This window comes from Saccoglossus kowalevskii, chromosome 16 (assembly GCF_978046115.1).
Source record: "Saccoglossus kowalevskii chromosome 16, keSacKowa6.1, whole genome shotgun sequence".
In the NCBI taxonomy this organism is placed as follows: Eukaryota; Metazoa; Hemichordata; class Enteropneusta; family Harrimaniidae; genus Saccoglossus; species Saccoglossus kowalevskii.
Window position 1 is genome coordinate 34,020,541 of NC_140656.1, and position 23,550 is coordinate 34,044,090.

General features: G+C 36.8%; 1 protein-coding gene across 1 annotated transcript; it reads left to right on the plus strand.

The window, feature by feature from the left end:
• Positions 1 to 2,363: 2,363 nt before the first annotated feature.
• LOC100377825 (adenosine receptor A1-like) lies at positions 2,364 to 23,506 on the plus strand. The gene is made up of 3 exons (XM_002734537.2): positions 2,364 to 2,424; positions 20,869 to 20,945; positions 21,348 to 23,506. Exon 3 carries the CDS (start codon positions 21,814 to 21,816, stop codon positions 23,032 to 23,034), a length of 1,221 nt encoding a protein of 406 aa, XP_002734583.1. The 5' UTR covers positions 2,364 to 2,424; positions 20,869 to 20,945; positions 21,348 to 21,813; the 3' UTR covers positions 23,035 to 23,506.
• The last annotated feature ends 44 nt before the right edge of the window (positions 23,507 to 23,550 follow it).

The following is a 23,550-nucleotide window of genomic DNA, read 5'->3' on the forward strand; positions in this document are numbered from 1 at the left end:
ATAAGTGGCACGAAATCGAGTTAAATATTAGTGTACTAGAACAAGATTCGTATAATTATTGTGCAGGTCGATATAATAATACAAACCAATGTCAAAGAGGGCGTATGTCATCGACTTTTTAAAGTTTCAGAAGTATGTTTTTGTGCAATACATTGAACATAACACAGATGAAAACACAGACGTAGCTTATTAGAAACAACATCACTCTCACAGCTTCACACTCGACACTTAGGGTGTGGGATTCGTGTTTTTCTGCATCACCGCAACATAGGACATTAAACAGAGGAAACATGTTTTTAGTGTACGAGTGTTAGATGAAAGGCAGGCTCAATTTAGCGGATGTACTATTCCTCATCACAAACATATCCACTGAATCACCGTCCCTCAGGACGTGGCTGTGTTATACGAGTACCAAACACCTAGAATTCACCGTCCCTCAGGACGTGGCTGTGTTATACGAGTACCAAACACCTAGAATTCACCGTCCCTCAGGACGTGGCTGTGTTATACGAGTACCAAACACCTAGAATTCACCGTCCCTCAGGACGTGGCTGTGTTATACGAGTACCAAACACCTAGAATTCACCGTCCCTCAGGACGTGGCTGTGTTATACGAGTACCAAACACCTAGAATTCACCGTCCCTCAGGACGTGGCTGTGTTATACGAGTACCAAACACCTAGAATTCACCGTCCCTCAGGACGTGGCTGTGTTATACGAGTACCAAACACCTAGAATTCACCGTCCCTCAGGACGTGGCTGTGTTATACGAGTACCAAACACCTAGAATTCACCGTCCCTCAGGACGTGGCTGTGTTATACGAGTACAAAACACCTAGAATGCACCGTCCCTCAGGACGTGGCTGTGTTATACGAGTACCAAACACCTAGAATTCACCGTCCCTCAGGACGTGGCTGTGTTATACGAGTACCAAATACCTAGAATTCAGATTTGTTCACTGTACATACAAAATAGTATGAACAATTACATATTGAATTGAGCGGCTGACAAAACAAAGTTATCGACGCTAGTGCAGGGCAGGGACTCGGGTACGTGGCGATGTGCTGGCACAAACTGACCATGAACTCCACACATTGTCGTCAGCAAACTTTGTACTTCCGGTTCATATCGTACGCATTACGCAATTGGACAGTATTTTGAATTTGACCTCCATTTTACTAATATCAAATCAGGGAATGTTTTACAAAACTGTTTCACGTACCCGCACGTAGTTTGAATCCACAATGCTAGTAGTATTGTTGTTGACAATAAATTGGTGATGATGAAATTGAAATCATCTCGTTTGTCAGTTTGTTGGAAAGTTGACGTATTAAATTCAACGTACAACTCTAATCATCTGAATAACCTGGTTATATGGCTTCCTTAATCCCAATTACTGAGTTGTTAATGAGTTTAGCTTCATTATACATGTTCGACAGATGTCTAAAATAATTTTAGAGGCCAACCAAGGAGTGTTTAAATTGTTAGATATATGCTATAAAAATAACTACTTTACAAGTAATAATCACAAACACATATTTTCCCTACAAAGAGAACCAAATGAATGCGTGTGTGTACTAATAGTCAATATTTAAACCAATATCTGAAACTCTAAAAGAAAAACTAAAAAATACAAAAAGTATTGGAATGTCGAAGTGATTGCAAATCGCAATGTACTTAGAGTATGTTTTAATCGTCGTTTCATCCATTTATTTATTTATTTGTTTATTTTTATTTTATTTTCTATTTTTGTCTCATTAATATTCCTTGTTTATGTATTTACAATGGTACACTATCAGCATTCAGTAACCACTCAGTTATAAATAAGCAGTATGCTAGATTTGAATTATGCTGCAGGAACATGATTGTCTAATATATAAATGCTCAACCATGTCTATAGTGTACATGTGGATGTTGCACACATGCGTCAACGCTGTAACCATTGTATGTGTTTTACAAAAAGGAACACATGGTATCATGTTAACGACATCGGCTACCTAGGCGTTATGATTTACAGTAGTATTACTCTATTCATGACATAAGAAAGTATAGATTTGGACTAAATCGTTTGCGATATTGCTGCCTTTTCAACAAAATTGTTGGTGATATTGCTGCAATTTGGACTAAATCGTCGGTAATATATTGCTACAAGTTGTACCAAATCGCTGGCGTCATATTCAGTAAGCAATGACATAAGCACACAAATGGATGATGTGTGCTTAATTGCGTTTGCGCTATAGCGCATGACCTAAACGTGTGATCTTGTAATTTAGTTACATGATATTTCAGAAGAGCCTGTTTACGGAGACCTTTATTTGTAACTGGTGGTGTGGATGAAATTTAAAAAAAATCTTACCAGAGTGTCCTATTTTTTCATTCGACCTGACTTCATCAGATGGGAAGTGGATTGTATCTAGAAACAGGTAATAGTAATATTAATTTATCAACCTTTACGTGCAGTATATTCAATGTGTGAAAATACATAAACACTTAAATCATATATCATATCACAATCATAAATCATATCATAATCATAAATTTATATCATTTGATTAACGCTGCATACACGTATCTTTCTAACATGTGCCATTTGTAATAATGTTAAAGCTAGGTGGTGCAAATTATTACAACCGATGGAACAAATTCTAAAATGGAATTACTCTATTATAAATCAAAATTTGAGACTGAGATAGAAATAAATGTTTCTAAAATTAGGAAGGAACGCATTTTTATTCCAGTCATACTCAATGGGTAATGATGGAAGACAATGTAGTGAATTGTGTTTATAAGTAATTTAAAGGTTTTACAGTACTCCATATGTCAACAATTTACAATTTAGCGTAGCGTGTTCTGTGAGCGTCACAGAAACTAGAGGTAATTAACCAGTGAGCTAATCGGTGTTGATGAATTGCAGCGATGCACGGAAATGATGTAGTTATCAGAATATTCTCTAAATGTAAGGACACGTTATTTTCCCTTCATATACGATATAACGAACATGAACACCGATTATATATTCAATAAAATAGTAGTAGCTATCATTGTTAGAGACGTGTCTCTGTGGGAATTGTGAAATGTTCCTCGCATCTCTTAGAAAATAAACTGTATTTCATTGCAGGGCACCGAAGTTGCCTGCCGTGTGTATAAGTATTCTTATTGAATAGTAATTATGACGTAATCCTTGTAGACACTCGCATTCAAATTTCAGTTTCCTGTAACAAATTGAATTCAAAACGTAAGACCAAATAACCAATACTTTGAAACTGATGTGTATAATAAAAATAAGCACGGATAACACAATTTATCTCAGTGATGAATGAACAAAACATAAATGGTAAACAAACGCTGACACAGCTGACGCGAGTGTGATGTCACCATCGTGATCAAAAGATTAGAAGAGGCTAAATGTACAACGAGATATAAAAGTATATAGATCTCATTACAAAACCAATCAATCAATCAATCAATCTTATTTGACCTTTCTTGAGTGCATACTAAATATCAAATCAATCTAAAATATAGTTATGTAGGCGCCGAAAATATCATTTTTATATCAAAATTCTCACGCATGCTAAATTTGAGTACGTAGTTTATCAACAGGAGAGCCATCACATGTACAACCGTGACAGGGAAATATAACTCGTGTATTACAATGTAAAGGTTAAAGGTTAACGGCTGGCGAACAGACATGCAATCAGAAGACTGAATAGAAATTAACAGCGGGGGGAATCCTAGGGGATTAGTCAAATAAAGATTGAATTATTGCTGCAATATGTGTTGACTGTTGATGATCAATAAGGTAGGATTCCTAACAAACAAACAAACACTAAATAACATTTGGCAACACATGGTACGATAAACAGCTATAGACAATAGTCAATACAAAATGTTGTCATGGTGACGACTTTACTTCCAACAAGTAGACGTATAATTTCCAGACTGTGTGCATACTGGTAATACATACTGTGTGCATACTGGTAATACATACTGTGTGCATACTGGTAATACATACTGTGTGCATACTGGTAATACATACTGTGTGCATACTGGTAATACATACTGTGTGCATACTGGTAATACATACTGTGTGCATACTGGTAATACATACTGTGTGCATACTGGTAATACATACTGTGTGCATACTGGTAATGCATACTGTGTGCATACTGGTAATGCATACTGTGTGCATACTGGTAATGCATACTGTGTGCATACTGGTAATGCATACTGTGTGCATACTGGTAATACATACTGTGTGCATACTGGTAATACATACTGTGTGCATACTGGTAATGCATACTGTGTGCATACTGGTAATACATACTGTGTGCATACTGGTAATACATACTGTGTGCATACTGGTAATGCATACTGTGTGCATACTGGTAATACATACTGTGTGCATACTGGTAATGCATACTGTGTGCATACTGGTAATACATACTGTGTGCATACTGGTAATACATACTGTGTGCATACTGGTAATACATACTGTGTGCATACTGGTAATACATACTGTGTGCATACTGGTAATACATACTGTGTGCATACTGGTAATGCATACTGTGTGCATACTGGTAATACATACTGTGTGCATACTGGTAATGCATACTGTGTGCATACTGGTAATACATACTGTGTGCATACTGGTAATGCATACTGTGTGCATACTGGTAATACATACTGTGTGCATACTGGTAATACATACTGTGTGCATACTGGTAATGCATACTGTGTGCATACTGGTAATGCATACTGTGTGCATACTGGTAATACATACTGTGTGCATACTGGTAATACATACTGTGTGCATACTGGTAATGCATACTGTGTGCATACTGGTAATGCATACTGTGTGCATACTGGTAATACATACTGTGTGCATACTGGTAATACATACTGTGTGCATACTGGTAATACATACTGTGTGCATACTGGTAATGCATACTGTGTGCATACTGGTAATGCATACTGTGTGCATACTGGTAATACATACTGTGTGCATACTGGTAATACATACTGTGTGCATACTGGTAATGCATACTGTGTGCATACTGCTAATGCATACTGTGTGCATACTGGTAATACATACTGTGTGCATACTGGTAATACATACTGTGTGCATACTGGTAATACATACTGTGTGCATACTGGTAATACATACTGTGTGCATACTGGTAATGCATACTGTGTGCATACTGGTAATACATACTGTGTGCATACTGGTAATACATACTGTGTGCATACTGGTAATACATACTGTGTGCATACTGGTAATACATACTGTGTGCATACTGGTAATACATACTGTGTGCATACTGGTAATGCATACTGTGTGCATACTGGTAATGCATACTGTGTGCATACTGGTAATACATACTGTGTGCATACTGGTAATGCATACTGTGTGCATACTGGTAATACATACTGTGTGCATACTGGTAATACATACTGTGTGCATACTGGTAATGCATACTGTGTGCATACTGGTAATACATACTGTGTGCATACTGGTAATACATACTGTGTGCATACTGGTAATACATACTGTGTGCATACTGGTAATGCATACTGTGTGCATACTGGTAATACATACTGTGTGCATACTGGTAATACATACTGTGTGCATACTGGTAATGCATACTGTGTGCATACTGGTAATACATACTGTGTGCATACTGGTAATACATACTGTGTGCATACTGGTAATGCAGACTGTGTGCATACTGGTAATACATACTGTGTGCATACTGGTAATACATACTGTGTGCATACTGGTAATGCATACTGTGTGCATACTGGTAATACATACTGTGTGCATACTGGTAATACATACTGTGTGCATACTGGTAATGCATACTGTGTGCATACTGGTAATACATACTGTGTGCATACTGGTAATGCATACTGTGTGCATACTGGTAATACATACTGTGTGCATACTGGTAATACATACTGTGTGCATACTGGTAATGCATACTGTGCGCATACTGGTAATACATACTGTGTGCATACTGGTAATGCATACTGTGTGCATACTGGTAATACATACTGTGTGCATACTGGTAATACATACTGTGTGCATACTGGTAATACATACTGTGTGCATACTGGTAATACATACTGTGTGCATACTGGTAATACATACTGTGTGCATACTGGTAATACATACTGTGTGCATACTGGTAATACATACTGTGTGCATACTGGTAATACATACTGTGTGCATACTGGTAATACATACTGTGTGCATACTGGTAATACATACTGTGTGCATACTGGTAATACATACTGTGTGCATACTGGTAATACATACTGTGTGCATACTGGTAATGCATACTGTGTGCATACTGGTAATGCATACTGTGTGCATACTGGTAATACATACTGTGTGCATACTGGTAATACATACTGTGTGCATACTGGTAATGCATACTGTGTGCATACTGGTAATGCATACTGTGTGCATACTGGTAATGCATACTGTGTGCATACTGGTAATGCATACTGTGTGCATACTGGTAATGCATACTGTGTGCATACTGGTAATGCATACTGTGTGCATACTGGTAATACATACTGTGTGCATACTGGTAATGCATACTGTGTGCATACTGGTAATGCATACTGTGTGCATACTGGTAATGCATACTGTGTGCATACTGGTAATACATACTGTGTGCATACTGGTAATGCATACTGTGTGCATACTGGTAATACATACTGTGTGCATACTGGTAATGCATACTGTGTGCATACTGGTAATACATACTGTGTGCATACTGGTAATGCATACTGTGTGCATACTGGTAATACATACTGTGTGCATACTGGTAATACATACTGTGTGCATACTGGTAATACATACTGTGTGCATACTGGTAATACATACTGTGTGCATACTGGTAATGCATACTGTGTGCATACTGGTAATGCATACTGTGTGCATACTGGTAATACATACTGTGTGCATACTGGTAATACATACTGTGTGCATACTGGTAATGCATACTGTGTGCATACTGGTAATGCATACTGTGTGCATACTGGTAATGCATACTGTGTGCATACTGGTAATGCATACTGTGTGCATACTGGTAATGCATACTGTGTGCATACTGGTAATGCATACTGTGTGCATACTGGTAATACATACTGTGTGCATACTGGTAATACATACTGTGTGCATACTGGTAATGCATACTGTGTGCATACTGGTAATGCATACTGTGTGCATACTGGTAATACATACTGTGTGCATACTGGTAATACATACTGTGTGCATACTGGTAATACATACTGTGTGCATACTGGTAATGCATACTGTGTGCATACTGGTAATGCATACTGTGTGCATACTGGTAATACATACTGTGTGCATACTGGTAATGCATACTGTGTGCATACTGGTAATACATACTGTGTGCATACTGGTAATGCATACTGCAGAAAAAAATGATCAGTGACCAATCGGCGTCAGTAAATGAGGATCCTGATATCGCATGACATATCCTTCACTCCATTGAGTGTCATTGTTCTTATCAATAAAAACATGATTGGGCTTTCATTGTGACATATGACGAACACATTATTGCAATGACACTGAATATGAAATGCGAATAGTCGGTATTACGTACATCTTGGCATTCTTTACTCATTTAAATAAATAAATTATAACATTACCGCCCTATCCGTCAAATGGGTGCGATACAACCATGGTAATGTACAAATGGGTTTGACACAACCATGATAATGTACACATGGGTTTGACACAACTATGATAATGTACGAATGCGTTTGACACAACCATGATAATGTACGAATTGATGTGACACAGCCATGATAATGTACGAATGGATGTGACACAACCATGATAATGTACGGATGGGTTTGACACAACCATGATAATGTACGAATTGATGTGACACAACCATGATAATGTACGAATGGATGTGACACAACCATGATAATGTACGAATGGGTGTGACACAACCATGATAATGTACGATTGGGTTTGACACAACCTTGATAATGTACGAATGGGTGTGACACAACCATGTAAATGTACGAATGGGTTTGACACAACTATGATAATGTACGAATGCGTTTGACACAACCATGATAATGTACGAATTGATGTGACACAGCCATGATAATGTACGAATGGATGTGACACAACCATGATAATGTACGAATGGATGTGACACAACCATGATAATGTACGAATGGGTGTGACACAACCATGATAATGTACGATTGGGTTTGACACAGCCTTGATAATGTACGAATGGGTGTGACACAACCATGTAAATGTACGAATGGGTTTGACACAACCATGATAATGTACGAATGCGTTTGACACAACCATGATAATGTACGAATTGATGTGACACAGCCATGATAATGTACGAATGGATGTGACACAACCATGATAATGTACGGATGGGTTTGACACAACCATGATAATGTACGAATGGATGTGACACAACCATGATAATGTACGAATGGATGTGACACAACCATGATAATGTACGAATGGGTGTGACACAACCATGATAATGTACGATTGGGTTTGACACAACCTTGATAATGTACGAATGGGTGTGACACAACCATGTAAATGTACGAATGGGTTTGACACAACCATGATAATGTACGAATGCGTTTGACACAACCATGATAATGTACGAATTGATGTGACACAGCCATGATAATGTGCGAATGGATGTGACACAACCATGATAATGTACGAATGGAAGTGACACAACCATGATAATGTACGAATGGGTTTGACACAACCATGATAATGTACGAATGGGTGTGACACAACCATGATAATGTACGAATGGATGTGACACAACCATGATAATGTACGAATGGATGTGACACAACCTTGATAATGTACGAATGGGTTTGACACAGCCATGATAATGTACGAATGGGTGTGACACAACCATGATAATGTGCGAATGGATGTGACACAACCACAATAATGTACGAATGGATGTGACACAACCTTGATAATGTACGAATGGGTTTGACACAACCTTGATAATGTACGAATGGGTGTGACACAACCATGTAAATGTACGAATGGGTTTGACACAACCATGATAATGTACGAATGGGTTTGACACAACCATGATAATGTGCGAATGGGTGTGACACAACCATGATAATGTACGAATGGGTTTGACACAACCATGATAATGTACGAATGGGTGTGACACAACCATGATAATGTACGAATGGGTGTGACACAACCATGATAATGTACGAATGGGTTTGACACAACCATGATAATGTACGAATTGATGTGACACAACCATGATAATGTACGAATGGAAGTGACACAACCATGATAATGTACGAATGGAAGTGACACAACCATGATAATGTACGAATGGGTGTGACACAACCATGATAATGTACGAATGGGTTTGACACAACCATGATAATGTGCGAATGGGTGTGACACAACCATGATAATGTACGGATGGGTTTGACACAACCATGATAATGTACGAATGGGTGTGACACAACCATGATAATGTACGAATGGGTGTGACACAACCATGATAATGTACGAATGGGTTTGACACAACCATGATAATGTACGAATTGATGTGACACAACCATGATAATGTACGAATGGAAGTGACACAACCATGATAATGTACGAATGGGTTTGACACAACCATGATAATGTACGAATGGGTGTGACACAGCCATGATAATGTACGAATGGATGTGACACAACCATGATAATGTACGGATGGGTTTGACACAACCATGATAATGTACGAATTGATGTGACACAACCATAATAATGTACGAATGGATGTGACACAACCATGATAATGTACGAATGGGTGTGACACAACCATGATAATGTACGATTGATTTTGACACAACCTTGATAATGTACGAATGGGTGTGACACAACCATGTAAATGTACGAATGGGTTTGACACAACCATGATAATGTACGAATGCGTTTGACACAACCATGATAATGTACGAATTGATGTGACACAGCCATGATAATGTGCGAATGGATGTGACACAACCATGATAATGTACGAATGGAAGTGACACAACCATGATAATGTACGAATGGGTTTGACACAACCATGATAATGTACGAATGGGTGTGACACAACCATGATAATGTACGAATGGATGTGACACAACCATGATAATGTACGAATGGATGTGACACAACCTTGATAATGTACGAATGGGTTTGACACAGCCATGATAATGTACGAATGGGTGTGACACAACCATGATAATGTGCGAATGGATGTGACACAACCACGATAATGTACGAATGGATGTGACACAACCTTGATAATGTACGAATGGGTTTGACACAACCTTGATAATGTACGAATGGGTGTGACACAACCATGTAAATGTACGAATGGGTTTGACACAACCATGATAATGTACGAATGGGTTTGACACAACCATGATAATGTGCGAATGGGTGTGACACAACCATGATAATGTACGAATGGGTTTGACACAACCATGATAATGTACGAATGGGTGTGACACAACCATGATAATGTACGAATGGGTGTGACACAACCATGATAATGTACGAATGGGTTTGACGCAACCATGATAATGTACGAATGGGTTTGACACAACCATGATAATGTCCGAATGGGTTTGACACAACCATGATAATGTACGAATGGGTTTGACAGAACCATGATAATGTACGAATGGGTGTGACACAACCATGATAATGTACGAATGGATGTGACACAACCATGATAATGTACGAATGGGTTTGACACAACCATTATGTACGAATTGATGTGACACAACCATGATAATGTACGAATGGATGTGACACAACCATGATAATGTACGAATGGGTTTGACACAACCATGATAATGTACGAATGGGTGTGACACAACCATGATAATGTACGAATGGATGTGACACAACCATGATAATGTACGAATGGGTTTGACACAACCATGATAATGTACGAATTGATGTGACACAACCATTATAATGTACGAATGGAAGTGACACAACCATGATAATGTACGAATGGGTTTGACACAACCATGATAATGTACGAATGGGTGTGACACAACCATGATAATGTACGAATGGATGTGACACAACCATGATAATGTACGAATGGGTTTGACACAACCATTATGTACGAATTGATGTGACACAACCATGATAATGTACGAATGGATGTGACACAACCATGATAATGTACGAATGGGTTTGACACAACCATGATAATGTACGAATGGGTTTGACACAACCATGATAATGTACAAATGGGTGTGACACAACCATGATAATGTACGAATGGGTGTGACACAGCCATGATAATGTATGAATGGGTGTGACACAACCATGATAATGTACGAATGAGTGTGACACAACAATTATAATGTACGAATGGGTGTGACACAACCATGATAATGTACGAATGGGTTTGACACAACCATGATAATGTACGAATGGGTGTGACACAACAATGATAATGTACGAATGGGTTTGACACAACCATGATAATGTACGAATGGATGTGGCACAATCATGGTAATGTATGAATGGATGTGGCACAACCATGATAATGTACGATTGGATATGACACAACCATGATAATGTACGAATTGATGTGACACAGCCATGATAATATACAAATGGGTGTAACACAACCATGGTAATGTACGAATGGGTGTGACACAACCATGATAATGTATGAATGGATGTGACACAACCATGATAATGTACGAATGGATGTGACACAACCATGATAATGTACGAATGGATGTGACACAACCATGATAATGTACGAATGCGTGTGACACAACCATGATAATGAACGAATGTATATGACACAACCATGATAGTGTACAAATAGGTGTGACACAACGTCGATAATGTACGAATGGGTTGGACACAACCATGATAATGTATAAATGGGTTTGACACAACCATGATAATGCAGGAATGGATGTGACACAACGATTACTAAAACGTGTGACATTTACTGAGTGTATTTCGCATTTTTTTCAGCAAACAATGTATATATGCTATTGAGTAATGTGTCACCTGTTATAAAACACAAAATAAGATATTACGTACTTCAAATATAAGTGTTGTTATTTTTAGGAGAGCGGGTGTGAGAAATATATGGTAGTGTAATTGTACATGGTGGATATCTGTTCGATGTGATAAAATATCACGATTTCTGATATTCGGCTCCGGCATCATCAATTTTATGATCATGTTCAACATCCCTTGGGCAAATCGCGATGTTAACCTCACAAACATGTATTATTATTTAATTATTCAATGTCATGTGACTGAGTTTCAACCAATCGCAGCATGTGTAACATCAGTGAGATGTGATAAAACAGAATATACACCTCTGTGGTTGCATTTGTATATCATCAGACGTTTCAAAAGGAGTGACAACAATAACTATGTCTCAGAATGGTAGTTCATAACCTCAAGTTATTCAAAACCAAATTCACAATACAATTATTAGAGTAATATAATGCTTAGTAATGTATGGATTGAGCTATGCCTAGAAACCTGTTTGTTACATCGATGGTTACAGCTACATGTCAATACTGTGAGATTCGATACATCCAATAGTTCGTTCACACGGTAATTTCAAATGATCCATAAAATTACCTCAATTATGTACCCAACAATGCATAGGTCTGGGGATTATCAATATGAACGAATCTCCCCCTATGGCAATGTATATACATACACATTGATATTGTAACAATATATGACAAATTCGCTTGAAATGTGTAAATGGTTTTAGTCCGCACATGAAAACCTCATTAAAAGTATGAACCGTATTTGAGCTGCTGCCTAGAGACACATCATCTTTTTTATAGGAAATAATTGAGAGACTTATTCAGGATTTTGTATTCACGTAAGTCTGAATACTGTTTTAATAGTCTGTCAGTTTGAACGAAATTAATTAATGCAGCGTTGTAGCTGGTACGGACTTTGAAGAAGGGAAGATTCTGTTGGCCCTTGCTCGAGAGCGATACGTTTCATTGATGCCAAGGTTGTACAAAATTGATTTAAATTTACATTTCCACTTCTTGTTTTTACAGTTGTGAATAGATTTGAATCTTGTAGCAATGCTGTGAATTGCATTGTCGCTGGATTTGCACAATCCAAGCACATTTAATCTTAACGTAATGCGACTAATACAAGTTTCAACTACCTGTTCGACTCAGACATCTTGAGTAGATGACAACAAATATTTATAAATTCGATTGGAACTTTGTATCCAACACCATGTCATGTTTACTAGGAATTCAGGGAATCATCAAACGAAAGCGTCGACTCAGTAACCTAAACTATTCATCCTTATTTATACACACATATGCAGGTAATATCGTTGTTATTGATTATTTTCTTATGATTGATATGTTTAATTATTATCACCGTGCTATCTGTCACTATGACGATAAAATCATTTAATATTCATAAACTGTATTAGCGCCATTGACAAAATTGTTGGTTTGTATACTCGAATAGTCATCACAGCGCTGTATATTTCATATGTAGATTGTTTTGATTGTCGGGGACCTACCATAATCGTGACGTATTGCCTTGAAATAATATTATAATACAAATAGTGTATACCAATTTATTATTGTTGATTGTCAAATCATTGATATTGACAGTATAAATATTAACAATACCGTGTTGTGATATGTTTTTTTTTTTTTTTTTTTTGCATTTAAAGATATCTTCAGTCAGGGACTGTCCAATGAGATTTGTGTGTCGTTGAATGTGTTATCATTCGATACTCAGCGCATAGTGCATGTGTATTGTAGTAGGTTTGTATTGAGTACTATGATAACACTGCGAGTATAGATTAGCCTGTAGGGGCTGTAATTATGACATTGGTAAGTTCTCAATGTATCATACGCATTGAGTGTGATGAAACCGTCAAATAAACGCTTTATGACAGACAACCCAAGCTACAGTATCTGATGGTGATCCGCTCCGCGAGGTTTGCTCTTATATTCACTTGTGTGTATGTGTCTGTGTGTCGTCTTCACGTGTTAAATTTTCTGCGATTTTTTTTGCTTGGCCGATTTCGTTAAAACTTGGCAATCAGGTCACAGTTAGGTAGTAAAATCGAAAAACAAATCTGGTTCCCGTTGTCACGGCAACAGCCGTAAAACTGATTTTTGAATACTTTCGCGCAAATGTGTCTCCTCCTGTCTTGGAAACTTGGAATAAAAACCTTATTTCACTCAAGTTGAGTATGGACCCAAATTTACCCGAATTTTTTTTAATATTTTTCTGTCGACAAATTTGACCACGAAGTTGGACTAACTTTTTTTTGGGGGGGGTGTCAAACTTTACAGGCAGGTAACTCTTGACAGGTGGACATATTTGAAAACAGTTCCGTCCAACTGTTGTTATGCCAATGGCCGTGAAAACGCGGTTTTTGGTCGTAACTTTGCGAAAAATATATTCTCGTACACATCTTTGAGTCAAAATCTCAGTCTAATTTGCTTGAGTGTGTACCTAAAGTTACTATTCTGTTTTTTTTACTAGATTGACACGCGCATTCAGTGCTAGCGTAAATCGTTATCTGCACTCGATTCATTGGTTAAAAGCGGTGTTAACAAACCAATATAGAAGTCTTTGTCTGCGTGTCTGTTCAAACTTGATAGGCTGGTCACACCTGTACCCTAGTTTTTGAAAAATTATTTGTTTTTGAGCGCAGCGGATTGCGAATCAGCCTACCGGCTTGTATGTTTGTCTGTCTGTCTTCGGATTTCGGAGACACTGTACAAACCTGATTAATTATTGGTTGAACTCCGTGCATAATGATCACCTGATTTGCATAATTATCTGCCAGCATTACCACCACTTATCAAACTTCAATTTCAGCTTGGTAGATATATGGTATGCTATAAGTCAAATACGTTTAGGATTTCCGTGCAAGTTAAATACCTAATTTGCATAACAAATATCCAATTTTCAGCTTTTCCATATATATCTCAAGAACCACTCAGCAGAATCCAATAAAATGCTCTCATTTGTATAAATCAGCCATTTTATTGGTGTTCCGCGAGTATTTCTTCTCAAATAAAATAATAAATAATAAATACCAACTTAGTACATAGGCATTTTTTAATATCTGCAATTTATGCATATTACTTACTTTTCCAATATCTCAATTACTATTAATCAGATTTTCATGAAACTAGAAGGATTATAAACTTCAACACTGTAGGTCAGAGGTCAGAACGTTTTCACATAGTGCATTTCTAAGAGCAGAGCTATATCAGCCGATTGGCATTTGTTTGAGAGGCAAATCATAGAACTGTAATCAGTTTCACATAAACTCTATTAGTGCTTCATACCTCTAATATCTTAACACACGGGAGTTCTTTATTTGATTCATTTGTTACTAAAAAGTTATCGACCAATTCTCACGAGCTTTTCAGGAAAGGTTACACTTGACACATAGACCGATTCGTTTACGGTGAAGGGAAAATCTGGTTGCCATGGAAACAATAATTTTGGTAATGAAATTGTAATAAGCGAATTGTCGTGACGTTTTTAGGAGGGATTGCCCTTGAAACAAGTTAGAGCTTGGATGAAATTTGAATACCATTGCCATAGAAACAAGATGTTTTCAATAAATATTCATTGCCAAATAACTCGATTTAACAAAAATAGTGATTAAATTTCAGGAGAGATCCAGTTGCTATGGAGACAGCATAATACTGAAAAAAAAATATATTTCTTTTCAATATCTGTGGGTGAGGTTGGCGGCCACGGCGTGCCTTCTAGTTGTATTTGTTACCATGAATATACGTAGACCTAAAACTATTTGACTTGGTGTTCGATCCATGTTGTAACAGCGTGCACACTCCGGAAGTGAACTGTGTTTTATTTTTCTTGCCCTGAGATTTATGAATTTAAAACAGAATCAGTCGCAAATAACATAGGCATGCCAAATTGGAGTTGCGAACAATGTTGAGATAGATGATTTCCACTCATTATAACATAAAGATGGATTAATTGTCAATAAATGTCAATAGATTATATATATTACAACCACACAGAGTAAATAAGTTTGAATGTAACACTTGATCGGTGTTTGTTAATATGCTTAAATCCTCCTTGTTGCAGCCTGCGTCAATTGTTTGTCATGAAAAGCCTATGATTTGCAATCTGGGCGGTCTATTTACAACTATCGCGAACTGAAAAGTGGTTGTTTTGGGACAACTCTTGCAGCTTAATAAAAAATAAGGAAGTCTAATTTAAAGCGGGGAGTCGTCACATGCGCATGCGTCAGATGGCAATAGCGTGTCATTGTGCCATGAGCCCTTGCGTTTTTAGCGTGTGTTGTTACGCTGATTGGGACTCAATTCCTGCGTGTGCGCAGGTGACGACACCCCCGCTTTAAAATACGGCCTAATTAGTTTCTTGGTCACAGCCTAACCAACGACGCAAATGCAGCCTCCATACTAACTTGACTAGTTGTACTGGCAACCCACAAAACGCTGCCTCTCTTTCAATGTTGTTATTCATGTCAATTCAGTTCAGTGTAAGTAACAGATCACTCGTACCTGCTTCTGTGGCTTCAGGGTTCAGGGTTCAAATACGGCTATGTATATAATCAAACTAACTCAATTTACATCATTTTCTGGTTAGTGACTAATGTCAATTAGGTCGAAGTATCAGATCATCCGAACCTACTGCCTATAGCTATATCCCGACATTCACACCGAACATTCTCAACACCACCCTGCCTAAATGTTACTACCCATCTGAAGCCATATTTGGTGTCAGTTTTACTATATACAATGGTGTTAAAATCAGTAAGATTGATATGGAACGGATATTCATCTCTGATCATGGATGTCAGATTCATTTTATTATCTGAACCCTAATTTTGTATTCCAGATTTAATAAAGTGTGACACCTTCAATTGAGCATACTTACTGTTATTTACGGTATACTTAACGATTACTTAGGTTGACATTTAATCACAAGAAAAAAGATTGAAACAGTGGCTATTTTTATGTTGTTATGCGTTTTTAAATAATATTAGATTGGTTGTTATTCGAATTCTATAGATTCTTCACAATACAATATGGATTATAATTTAACACAATGGACAATAGCAAGCCCAATGTAAATTATTGCGTTATTGTACATAAAACTTATGGATCCTAACACAATCTATTTACAAACATATTTTAATGAGTTACAAACATAATTAGCTGACAGGCGTCCCATGTGTTAGTGCTGGTGGTGAGTTAAAAAACATATTTATTCTCAGAAGACTGTTTCATTTTAGTAAACAATAATATAAACATGTTATAATCAATGAAATAAAAAAGGATTTTTAACGCTTGAAGTGACATTTTTACGTAAACACACATCACTTAGTACTGTATTCTGTTCAAACAAATTAATCACGACCCTAAACATATAGAAGTAAGTAAAGAGCGAACAATTCAGAACTAAAAAAATAAAATCTGTACTATAACTTTTGTTAAATTGATAGAATGATGGAAAATGGCAGAAAGAAATTAAACTTCTTGAAATGTGAATCAGCTTGGAAGATAGAACAGACTGATGTGGTGACGTGCACATACTAAAAGAGACCTATCTCGTTTGTAGCATAGTTTTTTGCTCGACCATCAAACTCGTGACATCCAGTGTTAGTATGACTAATTACAAGGTGTAAATTTATTGCAGATATTTCAATTCTTTTCCAATATTGTATGTACATTTGTAGATGCAGTGCAGAAGAACTGACAACACAAATACGCATGTTATATTTTGTGACAGTGGGGGGGGGGGGTAATTGGACACAAACGTCAATTTAGTCACATAACAACATTGAAAATAAATAAGCTCAAATGCTTGTTGACTTACAATTCCTTTCATTGTTAATGAATTTGGTGTATTCAGTAATAATTGTATGGCAGTAAATAATGCAAAGAAACAATACATGCGTATTTAAAAAAATGAAATAATGACACATGTTTGTGAGGGCGATATCACGATTTGTGAGGGCAATATCACGATTTGTGAGGGCAATATCACGATTTGTGAGAGCAATATTACGATTTCGACGAGGTAATCATCATTAGAATGGTCATGACCAAAAGCCCGGGGGCAGACAACAATATATTGCCTGAATGACCATGTGTTATCCATTTTATTACATCGAACATACATCTAGCTACCTGTGAGTCCATAGCTTTTTTGTGTCGGTTTTTAGCCTTTGTCATTTAACAAATAGCAATACAAATTAACTCATGATTTATATCCTAACATCATGTCAAATCTCCATATCAAACTTTTTGTGAATTCTAATTGTATTCACTGACGAACAACTTTACATGATGGTAATCAAAGTTTGATTACTAAGCAATATATTTCTTGATTATTTGTTATTATCTTTAAATAAAATAAAAAGAATTAGAGAATGAGTGAATGAATTAATGAACTTTCAGATTAGGGCATATGTACCGGTATGCAGTTATACCGTTATAATCATCTTTGCATCTGTTTGTAGTATTACTAAAATGACATGCTATTAACTATTGGAATATTGGGGGGAACTATGTGACTTCTCGTCGTTAAATTGTATTTTTCATAGCGGTTAAACAATATATAATAATTGAAAACTTTAAATATTTTATGACAGTTCAGTTGAATTGGTTTAACTTACTAATGTTAATGATATCATTATACATCCTACTGTTACTGGCCTCATCAATTGAATAGTATAGTGCAGCATGTATTTGATAATAGATTAGGGTGAGTGAGTCATCAGTGATGACAAAGCCGTAGGATAATGTTTCCATTTGCATTTAGTCGGCACTTAAACTAAATAGTTAATAGGAAACCCCGTGTACGTTTGCAGTTATCACGATAATAAACTAATCCTTATATATTATAATGAATTGAGAAAAAATACCTCCGTTATCATTAAAAAAAATATGTCTCTTCTTTTAGGGGATATTGACAAATCAAAGCGTGAGCGAATTTGAAAATTGTCCTTCGTTGCATTTTATGCTTACTCAACTGTCAGTTGGTTATTTAATTGACCAAACCTGTCAGACCTTTGACGAAGCATCTTTATTACACAAATCATTGTTTAAGTAGTTTTATTTTTCGACTATATTGATCCATGGCTGTGATTGATAGAGTGATTACATTACCACTAATAAATCACCCAGAATGGTTAATTTACAAATACCCATTCATATTAATAATTCCCAGTCATTCAAATTCATGTCCGTGGTAGGTTATTATTGGAAGCTAACCCTAATTAATTTTTGACGCGAATGCATATTAGTAAATGTACATTAATTAAGTATATCAAGGCAAATCTGATACACTGGATTCTGTAATTGAAAATTTTAATATTTTTTTTTCATATGATAAGAAATACATCTCGATAATATGGTCACTCCCACAAAAATCTGAACCAATTGGGAATAGAAATGAATGCATTATCACATTATCATAGTTACCTTTGTACATTTCCAACAGAAACAACACAATGACCTTACGTCCATTTGATTAATTGGCTAAATCAGCATCAATGACAGTAGTAAAACTCGTTGTGCATCATTCTGGTTCAGTGAGTACAGCATGTTCAATACGTAAACTTTTAATACAATTATTTTAGTCACCGTGTAGGTGTGATATAGCCTAAACAAAAGAAGCACATAAACATTAATATGTAGTTTTATCATCCAAACCGATAGCATATGGCAAAGCCTTTGTTTTATCATCCAAACCGATAGCATATGGCAAAGCCTTTGTTTTATCATCCAAACCGATAGCATATGGCAAAGCCTTTGTTTAATAAGAATGCGAACACAGTGATGTTAACCTTCTAACGAAATGATCAATCACAATAACATTCACAAACACGACACTGCAAACCAAGTTTAGATGAATTGGTTGAGCAGTATGAATGAAATAGATATTTGACAATTTGTTAAGTCTTTCTTTATTAATACAACATGGCAACTAAACTATGTGACCTTGTTACCAAACATAATGCCAACATTTGGACGCGCATGTAAGTACTACAAATCAAATTGCATATTAATGAGATGAATGGGTTCAGTAACAGATTTGTTGTAAAGTCTCGTGAACAATAAAGCTTATATTTGTAAACTTGGTAGTACATATACGGATTGATGTCTATCTCTCAGATGGTTAAACAATATTGGACCTATTTTATTGTATCTGATATTGCTGCTAAGTCACGTGACTAACTGGCTTTCAAAATTAAAAACGTTAGTTCAAAACGATACTGCAGTTCGCTTGATTTACCATTTATAACACTAAAATTGCAGATCGATTGATTAGTTCCTAGAAAATGTGTGTTTTTATTGTTAGAGAAGATCTCATACTACCATTGCAATACGATAGGAAGTTCACGGAATAACAATTTGTAAAGATGGTTGACAAACCACGTGAATAATGTTGACTGTTTTGTATCCACACGCACGATTATTACTGACTGTTTTGTATTTGCATGCACGTTTCTTTACATTGGTAAAGCGTTACAACCGTCGCGTGTTTTCATGTAAACAGACAATGTATTTTACACGCTATATCTCTCGCTATGGGTTCCGTTACTCGCCGCGACGACTGTAGCGCTTTAAGTCACGCTTGAGTATTGTTGTGATGCCAAATAAATGAGGAAAATGTATGAACCTCGACGTTTAACCAACGACCTTTTATATGACATAGCTTGATCACCTGTTTGACAAATATTGCCATGGCAACCGGACAGCCTCACTCTGAACATTTGTTTTTCTGTTTATAGGTAGATGTACAGCGAATATAGCCATTTACAGTGTTTGCACGAACGGGAAATCACGTACGGATGTGAATACCAGTAAGGTAAGGAATTGATGGGTGAATGTTTTAATGTGAGTTGCGTGCAGACACGACTACACATAACTCTATTCAGCCATCATGCATTTCAATCAGGGATAATTTAACATTTATAACACTGAAGAGAGAAAATTGTTAAACGTTTGATTAACTGTTCTGAAATTAATAACCATATAGTAATGATATTTTTGTCTGTATACAACCCACATTTCTCTCTGAATCCATCCTTTATTGATTCTTCTGATACATTTTGTAATGTTATGAATATGGCGGTGTGGGTGTGTTCATTCAATTGTCGGATCACCTGATCGATTAACAGGCCAACTCTCCGATAGATATACTAAAATATTAATAAATACCTGCACTGCTGTTTTGTTTAAATTAAGTCGCTATAATGTTTTGTTTCAGAATATATGCAAGCGTTATATAATTCCAAAAATTGGATTAAGTAACTTGAAGATGCATATGGCGGTGGATAAAGAAGTCTCGCTGCACTTAAGTGCGCTCTGTATCGAAGATTAGTCTTGCTAAAACTCGCGACTTGTTAGTGTCGCTGTTATTGTGTGGTTCTGAATTAACATATTAAGAAGAGGAACATCGTTAACCGTTTAAGTCAGTTGATATAACTGTGTAACTAAAGTTTATATTGGATAAATGTCTTAAGGAGTGGATTATATTTTAACAGTATACGATGCACCAATCATCGCCATCTCAATAAACAAAACAATATTAGAACATTGGTTAATGGATAAAATTGCGTGTTTGAAGTCACGTTAGGGAGAAATTATTCCCATGTGCAATTGGTGAGCGTTAGACTGTTACACTAGAAAAGACATTGTATACTGTCGTATTCGGATTCCTATAATATCCCACTATGGCGTCCTTTCCATTGGAGTTTTACATCAACCTAGCGGTGGAGATCCCAGTCGCCATAATTGCTATCGGCGGAAACTTTCTCGTATGTTGGGCTGTGTATCGTAACAAACATCTGCGATGTGTTACCAATTATTTCATCGTATCTCTCGCTGTAGCTGACCTCTCTGTCGGGTTGTTTGCAATTCCATTTGCTTTAGTTACAAGCGTTGGCTTGCCAGAGGATTTTTACTCGTGTTTATTGATGAACTGTTTTGTTATCATCATGACCCAGAGTTCAATTTTCAGTCTCCTCGCGATCGCTATTGATCGTTATTTCGCTGTCATCTCACCACTCGAGTATCGTAGCATGCTGACCGGACGACGTGCTCTTGTAGTTATACTAATAACATGGTTCTTAGCGTTCTTCATTGGGTTAGTACCCGTAATGGGATGGAATCTTGGAACCCCTCCAGCACCCCGATGCTATTTCACAGAGGTTATTGATATGAAGTACATGGTTTACTTCAACTTTTTTCTATGTGTATTGACGCCACTGATTCTAATGATAATTATTTATATTCGTATATTTCGCAAAATTAGTAGTCAACTGAAGAAAATGGCCGCAACATATGCAAATCAGCCTGACGCTGCTGCAAAACATTTGGCTACATTTACGATGAAGGAAGCAAAAACTGCTAAGTCCTTAGCTGTGATTATGCTCCTTTTTGCCATATCATGGCTTCCTCTTCATATTTTGAATTGTATAGATTTGTTCTGTGATGGCGGGTGTCATGTACCGTACCCACTTTTACTATCAACTATTATGTTGTCACACGCTAACTCCGCCATGAATCCTGTCTTTTATGCCTTTAGTAACAAGGAATTCAGGTATACGTTTCGTAAGCTTCTTGGGCGTTTGATAAAATGCCATCTACTAGATACAGGAAATGACAAGCGACGAGACCCTAACGCTATAGACACCGATTTTAGCGTCAGCTTTACAATGCAAGACATCAAATCAACATTTCAATTTCAGTCGCAGAGACAGGTGCAACTGAGCAGCAGAACTGCAGTTATGGTCCATATTCAAGAACCGCCTATGGCGGCAGGTTTCGTGTGTGAACAAGACACCCTTCCACCAGGAATTCCTTCAACGCCACCATCTGCATGTGAGACGGTGACTACGCGGTTGGACAGTGCAAACACACGGGCAGATTCTGTAACAGAATGGACGCAATAAACTGGCTGTACAATACTTCACGTGTTTTCTAAATATCACAATAATGCACTACCTGTATTTTGAACATTGACATGCCACTGAAAAGAAGTCATATACGATAAACAAAGAAAGCGTGATTTACCTTTTACAACCGTCAGTAGATTAAATTATGCCGGCACTTCGTAACGTTCAGAGTGTGTGACTTGAATTACTTTGTACTACTTTCACAAATTCTTTTTTTTTCAACTCATGTGAGCAAAAATAACGATAGAACATTGAATTTTACAATCTTAGTTCTTTCTGAAAACGTCTTACACGATCAGGATTAAGTGAAGTACTGAGCCAAGCGGAGATTAACGTAAATTGTATTTTCCTAAAAGCTTTCCGTGCTTGAGTAGGTTTTGGTTTGTTTTCTTTTTGTATTTGCAGTTACGTGTAGTGTCAGTAAAACGATGCATACATATTATATTAATAAATGAAATAATACAACCAACAGCAGTTTCATAAATGCATTTTATAACATTTCAACCAAGGTAA

Bases quoted from the DNA above. Each gene is read 5' to 3' on its own strand.
- LOC100377825 (XM_002734537.2), top strand. From the start codon at position 21,814: ATGGCGTCCTTTCCATTGGAGTTTTACATCAACCTAGCGGTGGAGATC.